This window comes from Populus nigra, chromosome 4, assembly GCF_951802175.1.
Source record: "Populus nigra chromosome 4, ddPopNigr1.1, whole genome shotgun sequence".
Taxonomy (NCBI): Eukaryota; Viridiplantae; Streptophyta; class Magnoliopsida; order Malpighiales; family Salicaceae; genus Populus; species Populus nigra.
Genome location: NC_084855.1, coordinates 7,324,999 through 7,340,558, shown reverse-complemented (window position 1 = coordinate 7,340,558; position 15,560 = coordinate 7,324,999). Strand labels below are relative to the sequence as shown.

Here is a 15,560-nt window from a genome sequence, read left to right as displayed (position 1 = left end):
TAATATTTCATATGAAAAAATCCATGTAAATATAGATTATACATATTATGAAGTTTAAAAGAATATTTTAAAAAGTTTTTTATCTCACATTGAAAAAACATAACTTTTTTCCTTGTAAACATAAAGTATATATACTAATAGGTTTCAAATCCCACATTGAAAAAATATAACTTTTTTCATGGGAATATATAGTGTATATATGAAATGACTTCAAATCCCACATTGAAAAGATATTATGTTATCATTTTAAGTTGAAGTATTTAAACCAAAAAGTTTTTTATCCCACATCGAAAAAACATGATTTTTTTCCTAGGAACATAGAGTATATATACTAATGAGTTTCAAATCCCACATCGAAAAAACATGATTTTTTACTTAGAAACATAGAGTATATATACTAATGGGTTTCAAATTCCACATCGAAAAAACAAAACTTTTTTCATGGGAACATGGAATATAATAAAAATAAAATTTCAAATTAAAATATAAAAAATTAAAAAAGAGACCAATTAAATGCAAAAGCTGAAACTTGAGGAACCAATTTGAAGTTTTCTACTCCTAAATGAAAAAAAAAAAACACTTTGTTTGTTACGCGGATTTTGGTCATTGATCTTTTATTTTTTTAATAATAATTTAAAATTTTATTCTGTTAAATCAATGTTGAATTTAATGTTAAAATATTATATTACTTGTTGAATAAGACATGCAAATCAAAGCAGATATCAACGCAGTTAACATAACTTGTAATAATTAAATTTTAAAGAAATAAAGTTAAAAGATTAGACTAAAAGAAACTTCAAATACCTATTTGAAAAATCTGATGCTAATCAAAGAGTTGGGTCATGATTTAATGAGTTTGAATTATTTTTTAATATTAAACTGATTGTAAATTTAATTTTATAAATTTTTTTATTTGTCTTTTAGCACGGTTTGTGGGTTTATCGATGTAACACATGCTGGTCCAGTTCATGGATTTCGTGTTTTTTTTTATTAAACTTGATTTTTTATAGTCTATTTATTTCTCATGTAATTGAAAAATAGTTTTAGAGAAAAACCATGTTATTAAACTTTATGAAGTAACAAGAAATAAAAGATTCGGGGGAAACCACTATTCACCAAACACCTATTGCACTGTGGATTACAATAGTAATCCACAGTGTTTTGCTTTCTTTTTAAATTTTTGTTATGATTTTTTTAAAATATATATTTTTTGATTTCATCTTTTAAAATTGAAATTGTTAAGAATTTAGCTTTGTAATTTGCTTTTCATTTCTTTTTAATTAGGTTAACGTGGTTTACAAGTTTGCCAAGGTAACCCAGGTTGCCCCGGTTTACGAGTTTGTGATGGATTATTGTTTTTTTAATTGAAATTAACTTTTTTTATAGTCTAATTTTTTCTCATATAGTTAAAAAAATAATTTTAGTAAAAAGTTATGTTATTAAACTTTATAAAGTAACAAAAACTAAAGGATGTGAGGAAATCATTGTTCACCCACACACATTGTACTGTAAATGATAATAGTAATCCACAATGTTTTGTTTTTTTCTTTATGTTTTTCAATTTTTTTCAAATTTATTTTTGTCAATTTCTAATTTTAATACTGGGATGGTTGAGAATTTGAATTCATAATTTTTTTTTAATTTTACATTTCAATACGGTTAGCATATTTTGCGGGTTTATTAGGGTAACCCAGGTTGCCTTGATTTACGAGTCAGGTGGGATTTTTTTTAGTTGAACTTAATTTTTTTATAGTCAAATTTTTTATCATATAGTTAAAAAATAATTTTTTTTAAAAATCATGTTACTAAACTTTATAGAGTCCATGAACCTATTAATAGATTTGGCTGATTTACTTGGATCTCGGGTCTGACAAGTTTAACTTTTTTAAAATAATTTTTTTTCATCCTTAGATACTAGATTAACTGAGAATCTAGTTTCTTAATTGTTTTTGTTTTGCTTTTTATGAGATTATCATGATCTAAAAATAATATCTCGGTATTGGGTTGATGTTTGATTTCGCAATCGATTATTTTTGTTATCATGTAGTTAAATGAAAAATATATTCGAAAAAATAAATTATAATCCTAGTGGAGTTCATAACCCAGTTTATAGGTTTGATGTACTATATCCCAGCTTACTCGATTCACAGGTTTAACAAGTTTACCCGTCGATGTGATATGATATGTTTTTCTTGTCTTTTAATTGTTTTTAATCTATTCCTTTTCGATTTCATCATTTAATATTAGATTAGTTGGGAAATGAACTACATTAATGATTTTTGTTTGTTTTATTGAGATTGTTTCAAATAAGTGTTTATTTTTAGATTGATGTTCAATTTTGCGAGCATTTGTTTATATCATATAATTAAATTAAAAAATATAAAAAATTTATTAAATCCAATAGAGTCTATGACCCGAGTCGCGGGGGGAGGGCGGCAAGGTCGATCCAATATGTCATTGTCTGAATATTTGTTTTTTTAAAAATTATCATCTTGAAGTTTTTATAAAAACTAAAGTATGTTTTTATCTATCATCAAGATTGTATTTGGACCTATAAAATCGATCGATTTAAGTCGAGTTAACTTTCATATAGTTTAATTAAAAACTTAAAGTTGATAAATAGTTGAGTCGGGAGACTTTAAAATTAATCTATTTAATTAAATTTAATAATACTATTTAAATTTTTTTTATATTTTTAAAAAATTAATATTAATCCGCAACGAATCACGGAGAATATACTAATCAATATCTAGAAGATCACTTGACTTTGAATTATAGCGTCATTTTTTTATACATGTAGAAAAAGAAAGAGAAGTTTCGTCGTCATGCTAGTTATGCAAAATATTGTACTAGAGTATTTCATGGGATGAATGGTTGCAAGTAATCGTAGGTGTAAATACATATTAAAAAATAAATATAAAAATAAAAAAAAATGAAAAGAAAAGAAAGCGCGTGTCAAGTCACCACTTCCCCGGATTGGTTATGATGTCCGAATGGAGAAGTTCCACCTGAACGAGCAATTTCTTGGTCTTGGTCTTGGATGGTCAATTGTGACCGATAAAATTGTGAAAAAACTTTATATAAAAATTAGGTTTTTCATTGTTGAGTTGAATGACTTAGGTGGTGCCTTTGTGCTTTGCTTAAAAAAGAATAATTTTTCTGATAAACAGAGAACTCTTCTATGCTTATATCAACATATAGAAAACATAAAGTTAAATTTAGGGATCGCATATCCAGCTAGCCTATAAATTGCCTGGTCTAACCCTTGTTTAACATGGCTTTCAATGACGTAGCTTTGGTTGGATTTGACTTGCTTCTATAATCTTCTTCTCTCTCTCTCTTTTTTATGCGAGTATCTGAATTAGCGTGCTTCTATATATGATCTTTGGCTAGCTTTTTCATGGTTTTTAGCTAACTTTCATGGTTGTACCAATTCTAGATTGTAGGGCCGAGTTGCTTTGTAACCAAGTGTAGACCTTGAGATTTTTTTTAATGGAGAAGAGATTGTGTAATTGGTGGAGCAATTGGGGATCAAGCCAGTCCTTCATTAGAGAAAAACACTGTGTCTGTCGGTGCTATCCATGTTTTCTGTGTATAGAAATAAATCATCGGATTGCCATGTTGCTTATTGGTTGGTACATCATGTTATCTGTTATGCATGTTATTGGTGATAATTTATCATTAATTTTTATTTTATTTTTATATAAAAAATTGTATATACATGAAAAAATTGGATGAACAGCCCATGGAACCCATCTCAACATGGGTGTAGATGGATTTTATCCCGAAAATTTATATATATTTTTTTAGAAAAAGTTCTTTTCATTTTTTGTTTTTTCTCGCATCATCAGTTACTATCGGCAGCGAGTGAAACTTTAACCACTCAATTAATTGAGAAATACTATTAGTTGGTTCAAAATGGAAAGAATTTTTTTTTTCCCCGTAGCAGACTGAGATGGACAATAATGCAGATAAAAAGATTGAGAAGCATTTTAAACAAAATGACAAGAACCTGAAACAGACCATACATTCACACCTTCGCGCGAGGAGGAGGAGAGGAGGAGGAGGAACCGATAGCCAACAAGCTTTTCTATAATTACAAACCTATGTATCTAATTCAAAAGCATAGCAACATGAGTTCAAATTAATCATTAAAATCAGAGAAAAAAGAGCTGGAAATGAAGATTGGAGCATGAAAGCAACGTGAGATATCCCTCCCTTTTTCATAAATCGCATGTTCTCTTTCTAGTTTGCAGTAAAGCCTTTCCTTCATCTCCTCCACGCACTGATCTAGTGACGTGAAGAGAGGATCCTGGTAGCGGTGTGAGAGGCTCAGTGTGCCACAAGCAATTAGCTCATCGTACATCAGAAAGTGGAAATAAGAAAAGAAGAGGCCGGATGTCACGGGAACGGCAGGGCATTTGCTTAAGCACAGACTGTTTACTCAAAGAACTACCCAGGATTGTTACTATATTGTCTTATTCTTGGATTTTCCACAGCGTATAATCGCTTAGATCTTTCCCGGATGGCGACGATGTAGCTTACATTTGTTCTCGCAACATGAACACTCATCCATTATAATTCAAGCATAACAATCCAGCCACTGCTTAATTTGGGATCACCTGACATTCCAGAGCCCTTTTCACGTGCCATTGACACATTCCATTCTTGTCAATCTTAAATTAGGCACCAGGGAGCTGATTAATTTACTGATCAACGTGATTTCAAGGGGAAATCTCATTATTTAAACCTTGGTTCTTATAATCTGAAAGAAAAAGCATTTGGTTTATATTTTTTTTTTGGCAGGAGATAATATGCTCGCAAAGTTTTTACAAAAGGTGATTTTCTTTTTGAGGAGTAGAAGAGTTAAAGCTAAGTAATTAAAATATGAAAATCGTCTAAGACTGTAATCTTATGGATTTATTCTCTCTTTTTTCTCTTCAATTTATCTAAAAAAAATTCAACTTCAATCCATATCAGGGTACGAGTAAAAAAAGCAAAAAGGGACCCGCAACGTAAAATCAAAATGATAAGTGTTTACTCCACCAGGAGGAGGAGAAGATACAATCAGTCTCTATCCCCTCCTTAATCTATGCTTCTTTAATTTAATTTTTATTTTTATTATGTTTTTTTAAAAAATTGGTCGAGATGAGCTCAAGTGCTTAAACCTCTTTAGAGAACCGTAAACAAAGCGAATTAACGACAACTAAAAAAAATAAAAAATACTACGACTCCTTGCTACCATAGCCGATCTCTCTCTCCCAGAAAACACTTTTCATCTTCCTTTAAATGGCCACATTGCTCCTTCATTAATCACTTCTTCTTTTAAATCTTTAGAGGGAGAGAGAGAGAGGGAGGGAAAATAATGATATAAAAAAAGGAAGAAAAGGTAGCAAAGAAGGAGAAGATGCAGATGCGGAGATGGAAGGCGGTGGGGTTGATGAGGAGGATACTATCATGCGCCATATGTACAATAGCAATGATGTCACTCCTCTCCGTACACTTGCACATGCTCCCTCGTCACTCTAAACTCCCTGATCCTTACAAGCTTCCTAATCCCGTAAGTAATGTTAAAAAAAATACCTCTCTCTGTTTTTTCGTTCTTTTTTTTTCTAGCGTAGAGAATTAGGGTTTATTATGTTAATCTGTGCCTAGTGTGTTTGATAGGTATCTCAGTCTTTGCTTATTAGTTATTATAGTAGGAAGTGCCAAATGTGATTGATTTTTTGGGTTTGGGATGGCAACTAACTGCCTTAGTTTTGAGTCCTTTTGGAAATAATAATAATAATAATAATAATAATATATGTAGCAAATTGAAATCAGAGACAAGATATTGGGCACAGAGCAAGAACAGAGGTGGACAAGTGAGTTCACTCCTCCCAATGTGTTCCTAGGCCCCCTCTCATCCCAACAGGTAGGTCTTATTATACGCCCCTCATTCCAGTACGTTGTTGGCCAGTTCAAACGAAATTATTATGTACTCTTTTTTTTTTCCTGAATACTGATTCAATAGAGAGAGAAAATGGTGCAAAAACAATATGGGATTTATCAGTGGATTGAGTGTCGTAAGAGTTTTATGTTCCTCTAAGCATGCATCTTTCATGTCTTCACCACTTAAGACTTGACAGTTTCCGGTTTGGCGTACGAATTGTCCCAGACTATGGAAGCCTGTGCCAAATCGTGATTATATGCCTTGCACGCAACCTACTCCTAACTATACCGGTACGTTTTAGTGTTTTTTTTTATTCTTATTTGCATCTTTTCAAGAAAATTTGCTTGCTCCCTTATGCCTGCTTTGCCTATTGTTTCTCAGCTCCTCCAGAGTCGCGAGGTTATCTCTTAGCGCATACAAATGGTGGGCTCAACCAGATGCGAGCTGGGGTACTTCTCTACTGTCCATCTCTGTGTTAAATACACTGTGTTTGAAATTACTGAAATTGTTTTAGTTACTATCTTCCCAAATTCTTTACTATTTCTATCTTATTCTGGAAATGCTTATGTGATTGTGCTGTGCTCTCATATTGGCAACAATAATCCGTATTTTTTTCTTAATTGATTCTTTGTTTTTTATTTTTAACTGGGATTGACAATAGGTGTCTTTCTTGAATTGCAGATATGTGATATGGTAGCTATTGCACGTATCATAAATGCTACTCTTGTTGTTCCAGAACTAGATAAAAAGTCGTATTGGCAAGATTCCAGGTCATTTTAGTTCTGTGAGATTTTTACGTTGTTGGCCCCTCTCATGTCGTGATGCCATAATTTCTTTTCTTCTCTTTTTTTTATTGTCTTGCAGCAACTTTTCAGATGTCTTCAATGAAGATCATTTCATCAACGCTCTAGCTAATGATATAAAAGTCATAAAAAAGCTCCCCATGGAAATGGGTGGTGCTACAAAAGCAGATAAATATTTTAAAAGCTGGTCTGGTATGGACTATTACCAGGGGGAGATAGCAAGCATGTGGGCTGATTATAAGGTATATCAATTAGAATGCTCAGTTTCACCTAGTTATGAGATATTTATGATTTCCATCTGTTGGTTTTACTCTCATTTATTATTGAAATTCTAACACAGTTTCCCAACGTAAATTTGTTTTCGCAGATTATTCTGGCTGCCAAGACTGACTCTCGACTAGCAAATAACAATCTCCCTGCTGATATTCAGAAGCTGCGTTGCCGTGCCTGTTATGAAGCCCTCTGTTTCGCACCTCAAATTGAAGCGATGGGAAAGGTGAAAATATGATTCTTGTATGTGCAATGACTGTTTAATATGATTTTAACTTACATGGTCACTGTAGTTGTTGGTGGACCGCATGAGATCATATGGCACTTACATTGCTCTGCACTTACGATATGAGAAGGACATTCTTGCCTTCACTGGATGCACACATGGTTTATCTCCTGCTGAAGCAGATGAACTAAAAAAGATCAGGTAATTTTGCTGCAGTTATGTGATAGCGAATTCAATTAAGAGCTCAGGTTTTCTGCTAAGTAATTTTATCTGTGACTTGCAGAGACGCAAATGATGAGTGGAAAGTGAAGGATATTGATCCCAGGGAGCAAAGATCTAAAGGTTTTTGCCCCTTAACTCCAAAGGAGGCTGCAATATTTCTATCTGCTCTTGGTTATCCATCAAATACCCCTATATACATTGCTGCGGGAGAGATATATGGAGGTGATTCATATATGGATGATCTACGATCCCGGTATCCTATGTTAATGAGCAAGGTGCGTGTTTCAAATGCCTTGCTTTGAGTACAATGCTAAACTTGACACTTCAGTAAAAAACCATAAGGTTGAAAAAAGAAAAAAATTTAACACTCACATCTGAGTATTCAACCTAATCCAAGTTCACAACTAATGATGAGTACAATTGCTGTCGCTGATGTTGCCTTATGCATTTTGTATGCTGTTTTTGTGTTCATCGTTTTTTGTGGATAATCAAAATTGTAGCTTGTTTTAAAAGATTTGAGGATCCCACGTAAATACTTAAACCATTCATCCTATAGCCTATAATTTTTGGAATTTAGTGTTTGTAATCAATTGCTTGCATTGATTTAGCCTTGTGCATTTTGTATGCTGTTTTCATGTTCATCTTTTTTGTGTGTGTGAATAATCAAAATAGTAGTTTATTTTAGAAAGATTATGAGAGGATCCCGGTTGTATACTTAAAACCGTAATTTCTTGGAATTTAGTGTTTGTAATCAAGCTATCTATGAGTCAGACAAATTCCCTTCCCTTTCTTTCTCTATGCCATTTCGTTGCCAATCACATGCATGCTAAGTGTGCATGGATACTTTGTGCTCGCATGAAGACTAATTGTAAACAGAGCTGCTAAATTTTCACGCATCTCCTTCAAACATCTTGCAGGAAAAATTGGCATCTATTGAGGAGCTTGAACCATTTGCCAATCATTCGACTCAGCTGGCTGCGCTTGATTATATATTATCTGTTGAAAGTGATGTATTCATGCCGACGTACTCAGGAAATATGGCAAGGGCTGTAGAAGGCCATCGTCGTTTTCTCGGACATAGAAGAACAATTTCCCCAGACAAGTATAAGATATTCTTGTCTATTTTTTTAGTTTTATTTCGATCAATTTACTTGCACTAAACATCTGCTTTTTGTCCATTAGGAAAGCACTTGTTCGTCTGTTTGATAAAATAGAGCAAGGAATAAAGAAAGAAGGCAAACTTTTATCAGACAAGATCATTGAAAGGCACAAAAAACGGTATGTATTCTTAAGCACCCTGTAATCATATTTAGTACCCATAAACCTCTCCGCTAGTTGAGTTTCCCACGGGCACTGCACGCCTAGGAGAAGAGGTGAGGTCCTCTTAACACTGCGCAGCTGCAAGTTACAGTGGCACTGCAGGAAACTAATGCTCGTTTGGTGAGATTTTGAGGGTATCGTCAATGGCCATATATTGGTCAAGTCAGCGTTCTATTTGAGATTTTAGAATAGAATCCACTAATTTAAATTTAAACTTCGTTTCTCATAATGGTCGCACAGGCAAGGCTCCCCAAGGAAGAGGAAAGGCCCCATTCCAGGAACAAAGGGCATGGATAGATTTCGTTCAGAAGAAGCATTTTATGTAAATCCTTTACCAGATTGTTTGTGTGCGCAATCCCGGAATCTGAACACCTCTGTGTCATAATCAGGTAGTTTAGATGCTGAAGAACAATTGTCTTCGGAAAAAGATCTGTGTCAAGAATCAAGATAGCGGCAAATTTAATCAGTCACTGTCCGCTGATAGATACTTCAAGCTGGTTATGCCCAGCATCATAGTTAGGTAAGTGTATATCTGGAGTTTAGGTAAGGGGGCGTACATGAAGCTACAGGTCATATGAACGGAAAGCGAGGCAAATTTAAAATACTGAGATTAGAAGTTAATTAGAGGATACCATCCATCATCACCGAATCTCTAGAGCAACAACGTTTTCTCTAATGTATGTATCGTCATTCAATGCAATAAAAATGAAAAAATTACTTAATTTCTTCTCTTTTACCGTGATTGTCAGCAAATGGTAAACCAAGACTGTTCTCAATGTGTACAATGATTTCTGTAGGAGTCCAAGATTATGTTCGTTTTTCTGTGTAATGTGCAGAGATTACATTATTGCAAAAGCCAGGCGAGATAATGGCTCCTTGTTCAGCCAGTTCAGCCCAGTGCTGCTTCTTGTAAATTAATGGCTCTATTGGCTATAATCTCCGAATTCAGCAACATAAACCCTTTTCTTCAAGAGAGAAAAATACAGTTTCTTCCTGAGGACAAATGTTGTCATAAAGAATGATTACATCCAACGCACCTCTTTTTCATATTTCACGTGCTTTTATTAAAGGGCAAGAAAATTCAATTTCAATTACGTAGAAACTATCAAGGCCTTGATTAAATTTCGGCACCCTGACAACTCACCAAGATAACGTATCTTTTATTTCCTTGCACCCTTTCCATTCTTTTCCTTTGAATGCCAAATGCAGAAACATTAAGTGTCATCAAAATTGATCCCAGACATTTCCGCCATAAAAATCAAATATTGCAAAACAGATACATTTCCTAAGTGGATTTGGGAGTTATAAGCTCCAGCCCTCCCATGAATGCCCTCAATGGCCCAGGGATAATAACAGAGCCATCTTCTTGCTGGTAGTTTTCCAGCAGACACACAATCATCCTAGGAACTGCACAGGCCGTTGCATTTAATGTGTGCACAAACTGTGTTGGAGCAAGGCTGCCTTTGCCCTTTTTAGGCAGGGCTGGTGTAGGTTCTGATGGACGGTACCGGATCCCTAATCTGCGACTTTGATAGTCGATGCAATTTGAGGCACTAGATATCTGCTCAAGAATGAAATCACGTGAGAGAATGCTCGCTATTGCAAAGTCAATGACTATGGAAAAGCAAAAACTAAGGTCCACGGGAAATCACTAATGGAGGAGAAAGGAGTGCAATTGTCACATAAGTTTCAATACCTCACCATACCGTCCTAAACCAGGCATCCATGCCTCCACATCAAATTTGCGGTAAGCAGGTGCACCTAAATCCCCAGAGGCCATATCCAAAGTTCTGCCAGAAAAAAGGAAAACCCAAAGGTCATCACAAATACAAAGAAGGAAAACTGTAAAACAAATCATCAAAAGGTTGGTTAGAGGACCCACTTATAATGTAACCCTAGGGCAGAAAAGAGGTCTTCTTCAATTTTGATAAGCTCCTCATGGTAAGACTCACTCTCCTCTGGTTGGCACAAAACAAACATCTCCACCTTGCTGAACTGGTGAACTCGGTAAAGACCCCTGTGCAAATTTTGCAAACATTATCAGTTTGTGCATTGAAGCAGCAAATATTCTGATTTCCAAGCATAAGACCTCTAGGATCTACAAGGAGAGAAATCATGTTTGAAAAAGCACGGCAACAACACACTGCAGGTGGACATCATAAAGAAAAAGCATGATCATTGGACTTTGCCAATTGTAAGGAAACTAAACAGTTCTTAATACTGGACTGCAGTTATCAAGAATTAGCATGGACATGAGAGTTTAATAAACACTGATGCTCCTGGATATAGGAAATCCACCATGAAAAATGGAGTATTAATATAAGACAAAGTGTATCTATTCAGGGTATCAGACAACTGTCATACAAATGAATAGAGCCCAGATAACATACCTTGTTGCCGTGCCTGCAGCACCAGCCTCTGTACGGAAGCAATGGGAAAATGCCACATACTTTAATGGCAACTGTGTCTCAGCAAGGATAGCATCCATGTGAATTCCTCCCACAGGAATCTCTGCAGTGCCAATGAGGCATTGATCACTACCCTCGATAGAGTAAACCTGTTAATTGTCTGGCATAAGTATCGACAGATCATTATAACTAATTGTGATGCTCTGAAATAACACCAGCTCCAAGAAAACTCAGGACAAAGAAACTGAATTTCTTCCACACCAAACCAATGTCCTTAAGCTCGTGGTACAGAAAATTAAAAGGGGAGATGCCCTCAGTAATTTAGTGCTCCATCAGGGATGTTGTCATGAAGTTACCACTTCATGGCCAAAATGTTTTAAATGAGAGCATTGTTACAGCTTCATATATGACTATCTGTGTTTAAGTTGAATTTTTTTTATAAATGACTTTTAACACAATTTGGAAAAGGCAGTAAAAAGAAAATCAACTACAAACCTGAGTATTATCACCACGAGGTTGGAATCCACATTTCTCAACAACAGAGGATCTAACAAGTTCTGGAGTTGTTAGAGGTGTAAATCCCTTTTTCATAACTTCTGAGAGAGTCCAGTTGACAAGGGCCATCTCCAGCATAACTGCTTCATTCTTCAGATAGTAGAATTTTGAACCACTGACCTGCATGGCCAAGCAAAATACAAAATGCATGTGACAAAAGTAGCCAAATCATCTTTCCTTGTCAGCAGGAAGCCCTAGCTATTGAAATCTTTACTTGGGGATTGCATTAACGTCTCTGATATATGAGCAAGTGATGATCTTATGATCTAGGGACAAGCCATTACAGTGACTTGCAAGTAGGGACTCAATAACGGACTCAATAACGATTAAAAGTTCTAATTTAATTAAATGCTAGTGAATGTCTAACAGTCCATGTCTTTATTCTTTATTCTTCTTCTTTTTTTGTTAGTGAAAAATAGTGCCACTGCACTTAATCAAGATGACCTTTGCTTTCAAAAAACATAGTTCGATTAAATTGTCCATCAAAAGACCATTCATTCCTGGTGGCATTTAAACTAAAAAAGCTCCCATGAAGTATTTACTAGCGAAGCTCCCATGAAAGCATGCAACAATGGGAGGAAAAACTTCAGTGATCTAAATTAAGCAGAGGATTACCTCTGCTGCTGCATCAAAATCAAAGAGATCTAGTTCTTTCCCAAGTTGAAGGTGGTCCTTGACAGGGAAGCCAAAGTCACGTGGAGTACCTGCCTATAAGAGCACAAGAAAATAACTTAAACTTGTAACATGTCCAGCATCATCCCCTCCCTCAAACATACTCTCATACACACGCTTTGCTAACAACATAATTGTGAACGCATTATGCTATGATCTCATGAAACATCACAGGTACAAACAATGGCGTACTTGTAACTGGATTCAACTTCTTGGTCTTTAGGTTACTAAGAGCAATTCATGTCTTCGTGTTTTGTTTTATGCATCATTTTCCTTGTGAAATAAAAGGAGGCGGCTGAAAAAATTACATACCATCTTTCTCACAGTTGAACTTTCTTCTCCTCCAATCGGAACAAGTGGGTGAGTCAAGTTAGGTATACACTGTGCTTCCAGCTGAAGCTCATCTGTAAGTTTAACCAGGTCTTCTTCCAAAGTTGCAAGCCCTTCTTTTAGATTCTTTCCTAAAGAAAAAAAAAGGATATTCATTACACAGTCACAAGCAATCAAAAACCAAAAGAATGACATAAAGCATGACAAATTGTTCAAACCATACCTTCCTCAATCAGTTTTTGACGCTCTGATATCTCTAGCTTTCCCTTCATCTTGTTTGCTACCGCATTCCTATCCGCACGAAGCCGTTCAACTTCCTGTCATCTGGAATGACAATTAGCTTTTATTTTCTTCTTAAATATTTTGTACGCACACAAACTACACACTAGTCATGGACATCATCTCTCGTCTTTGCTTCAATGGATATAGAAATTAAAGAAAAAACAATTTTTTTTCATAATCGATGTTTAAAAGAAGGTAAGAAATTGAGAAAATAAAATAAATCTGACCTTTTGAACAGCCAACATTTTCTCATAGAGCTCAAGGACAAGCTCCAAATTAGCATTTGAGTTCCTGTTCTTTATATTCAAAGCCACCGCGTCTTTGTTATCCCTTATCCACTTGAAATCTATTGCCGCTTTCCATTGCGGCTTCACAACTAGAATCATTCAAATAATAAGTAAAATTAACAAAATCACCTTCCTGCTTGGTTCCTGAGAAAAACTGAAGCAAAATGATGTTAAGAAAATTGAACACCTTTATTATCCAAGCTTTCCGTTATAGGCGCTGTCTGGACAGCCGTGGCAGAGAGAGCTCTAACCAGAAGCTTAAACGGATTTCTTTGTGGACATATAACATAGTTATGGCGGGAAAACGGATTTAGGACTAGGGTTTTGGAGATTGGCTTTAAAATGAAACGTGAAGAAGCAGGAATCGCGGCTAACTTTAGGGTTTGTATAGTTGTCCCTCCAAAATAACACTGTAAACCCATGCTGTCCTCTCTCTCTCTCTCTCTTTGCAGTCTATCTCTCTCTCTCTTATCTAGCACCTATAAGTACAGAAGAACATTGCTGATGAAGAAGAAGCTTTGAAGGCTAACAATTTTTTTGGGACAATTTTATCTTTTAGTTTTTTTATTCTTTCTTTAATTAAACTAATTGGGCCTCCAATTTTAAGCCGGTGTCGAAGTAAACCCAAAATTAGAACGGCGTCGTTTAAATTTGTGAAAATTGTATTTGCTTTTAAGAGGGATCAGTATGGACCAGTAGGAAGTGGGTATTATAGTATCAGGATCCGAGAGGGTAATTAAAATTCGCATCCTAACCGTTCATAAACCCATAAAAAACACAAAATAACTGACCCATTACCGTCAGATGCCGCCATTTGAAAGCATAGTAGCACCCAATCTTGACCGTCCCTCACCCACGTTGCTCTCATGATGAGCCTCTATAAATAACCGACAATCCGTAAATCTAACCATGATTCCTTTCCTCTTCTCGGAGTTTTGGCAAGTCTTTCGAGGTACGGTTTTCTACCTCTCCTCCCCCTTGTTTCAATGGAAATTGTTTTTATTGGTTTGTGTTAAATCCCATTTCTTTATTGTTCTTGTTGTTTCTACGAGTTCAATTTGGCTCTTTAAATTCACTAATTTTATTTGTTAATAGATGGCTCGTACAAAGCAAACAGCGCGTAAATCTACCGGTGGCAAGGCTCCAAGGAAGCAGCTCGCCACCAAGGCTGCACGCAAGTCAGCCCCAACAACAGGAGGCGTGAAGAAGCCACACAGATACAGACCTGGAACAGTTGCTCTTCGTGAAATCCGCAAGTACCAGAAGAGTACTGAACTGCTCATCAGGAAACTCCCATTCCAGAGGCTTGTTCGTGAAATTGCTCAGGATTTCAAGACTGATTTGAGATTCCAGAGCCATGCTGTTTTGGCTTTGCAAGAGGCAGCTGAAGCTTACCTTGTTGGCTTGTTTGAGGACACTAATCTTTGTGCTATCCATGCCAAGCGTGTTACTATCATGCCTAAGGATATCCAGCTCGCCAGGAGGATTCGTGGTGAGAGGGCTTAGGAGTTGAAAGCAAGCTGTAATTTCTTATTTTATATGTGTGTGATCAATAATGACTTATAGGCACTTCTAAAAGGTTTGAAGGTTTGCTGTTAAATTCTCATTAATCTAATAGCATTGACGTTGTTAAACATTCTTGCCTTTCTTTTTTCTTACGAGTTCCGTGTACCGAAGAGTGTTCATGACATTTTTATTGTAAATTTTACCTGCTATGAGGTTGCTATGAAATTTTTTAAAATATTTGTATAATTAATAATTTTTAGTTTTTAAATTTTATTTTTAATATCTACTTAAAAGTTTAAATGAATTAAAAATATTTTTAAAACAAAAAAACTTTTCTTTATATGTATATCTCTCGAAAGACTGAGCTCAAGCTTATACGAGGGTCGGCTGGGTGTGTAGAGATTTTGGGGGAGGGTGGACTGAGCTCGAGCTCAAGCAAACAAACATTAAAAAGAAAATAAAAATAAAGATATGCATCCGTGCTATCTTAAGGAATGCAAAACCGCCTAGTAGCTTATCGATATGAATTTCCTATTGAACTCACTGATTTAGGTAAGGGTTTGCCTGAGAACATACAAGAACTCACTGGTTTAATTAAGGGATTCCTTGAGAACATGATTGTCAGCAAAGATATGCCGAGCAACTTGCAGGCACCTGCCGCCACCCCTCTGCTCGTGATTCTAAGCGATGAGCCACCCAATCAGAAACCAAGATTGGGCTCAAAGTGGCATTTACTAACGAAGTGAA

At 35.5% G+C, this 15,560-nt stretch overlaps 3 protein-coding genes across 8 annotated transcripts; 2 read left to right on the top strand and 1 right to left on the bottom strand.

Annotated features, from left to right (window-relative positions):
* The first annotated feature begins 5,144 nt into the window (after positions 1-5,144).
* On the top strand, positions 5,145-9,495 carry LOC133692484 (O-fucosyltransferase 7-like). Of its 5 annotated transcripts, none has more exons than XM_062113469.1 (12): positions 5,145-5,560; positions 5,810-5,914; positions 6,129-6,222; positions 6,314-6,381; positions 6,614-6,702; positions 6,797-6,977; positions 7,103-7,231; positions 7,299-7,432; positions 7,515-7,728; positions 8,371-8,555; positions 8,636-8,731; positions 9,014-9,495. In XM_062113469.1, the coding sequence occupies exons 1-12, from the start codon at positions 5,408-5,410 to the stop codon at positions 9,156-9,158; spliced, it is 1,593 nt and encodes a 530-aa protein (XP_061969453.1). In that variant the 5' UTR covers positions 5,145-5,407; the 3' UTR covers positions 9,159-9,495. The 5 variants fall into 5 exon arrangements, with proteins under 5 accessions (XP_061969453.1, XP_061969454.1, XP_061969457.1 ...); XM_062113473.1 differs by having other exon boundaries at positions 5,421-5,560; positions 5,824-5,914; positions 6,158-6,222; XM_062113470.1 differs by lacking the exon at positions 5,810-5,914 and having other exon boundaries at positions 5,147-5,560.
* A 418-nt stretch (positions 9,496-9,913) lies between these two features.
* On the bottom strand, positions 9,914-13,869 carry LOC133692485 (serine--tRNA ligase, chloroplastic/mitochondrial). Of its 2 annotated transcripts, XM_062113474.1 has the most exons (10): positions 13,495-13,869; positions 13,248-13,396; positions 12,962-13,055; positions 12,721-12,869; positions 12,352-12,444; positions 11,677-11,856; positions 11,164-11,330; positions 10,656-10,790; positions 10,470-10,563; positions 9,914-10,334 (listed from the first exon to the last, which is right to left on the bottom strand). In XM_062113474.1, exons 1-10 carry the CDS (start codon positions 13,727-13,729, stop codon positions 10,059-10,061), a joined length of 1,572 nt encoding a protein of 523 aa, XP_061969458.1. In that variant the 5' UTR covers positions 13,730-13,869; the 3' UTR covers positions 9,914-10,058. The 2 variants fall into 2 exon arrangements, with proteins under 2 accessions (XP_061969458.1, XP_061969459.1); XM_062113475.1 differs by lacking the exon at positions 13,495-13,869 and having other exon boundaries at positions 12,962-13,062; positions 13,248-13,390.
* A 231-nt stretch (positions 13,870-14,100) lies between these two features.
* LOC133692488 (histone H3.3) lies at positions 14,101-14,941 on the top strand. Its single transcript, XM_062113478.1, has 2 exons — positions 14,101-14,259; positions 14,403-14,941. Exon 2 carries the CDS (start codon positions 14,403-14,405, stop codon positions 14,811-14,813), a length of 411 nt encoding a protein of 136 aa, XP_061969462.1. The 5' UTR covers positions 14,101-14,259; the 3' UTR covers positions 14,814-14,941.
* The last annotated feature ends 619 nt before the right edge of the window (positions 14,942-15,560 follow it).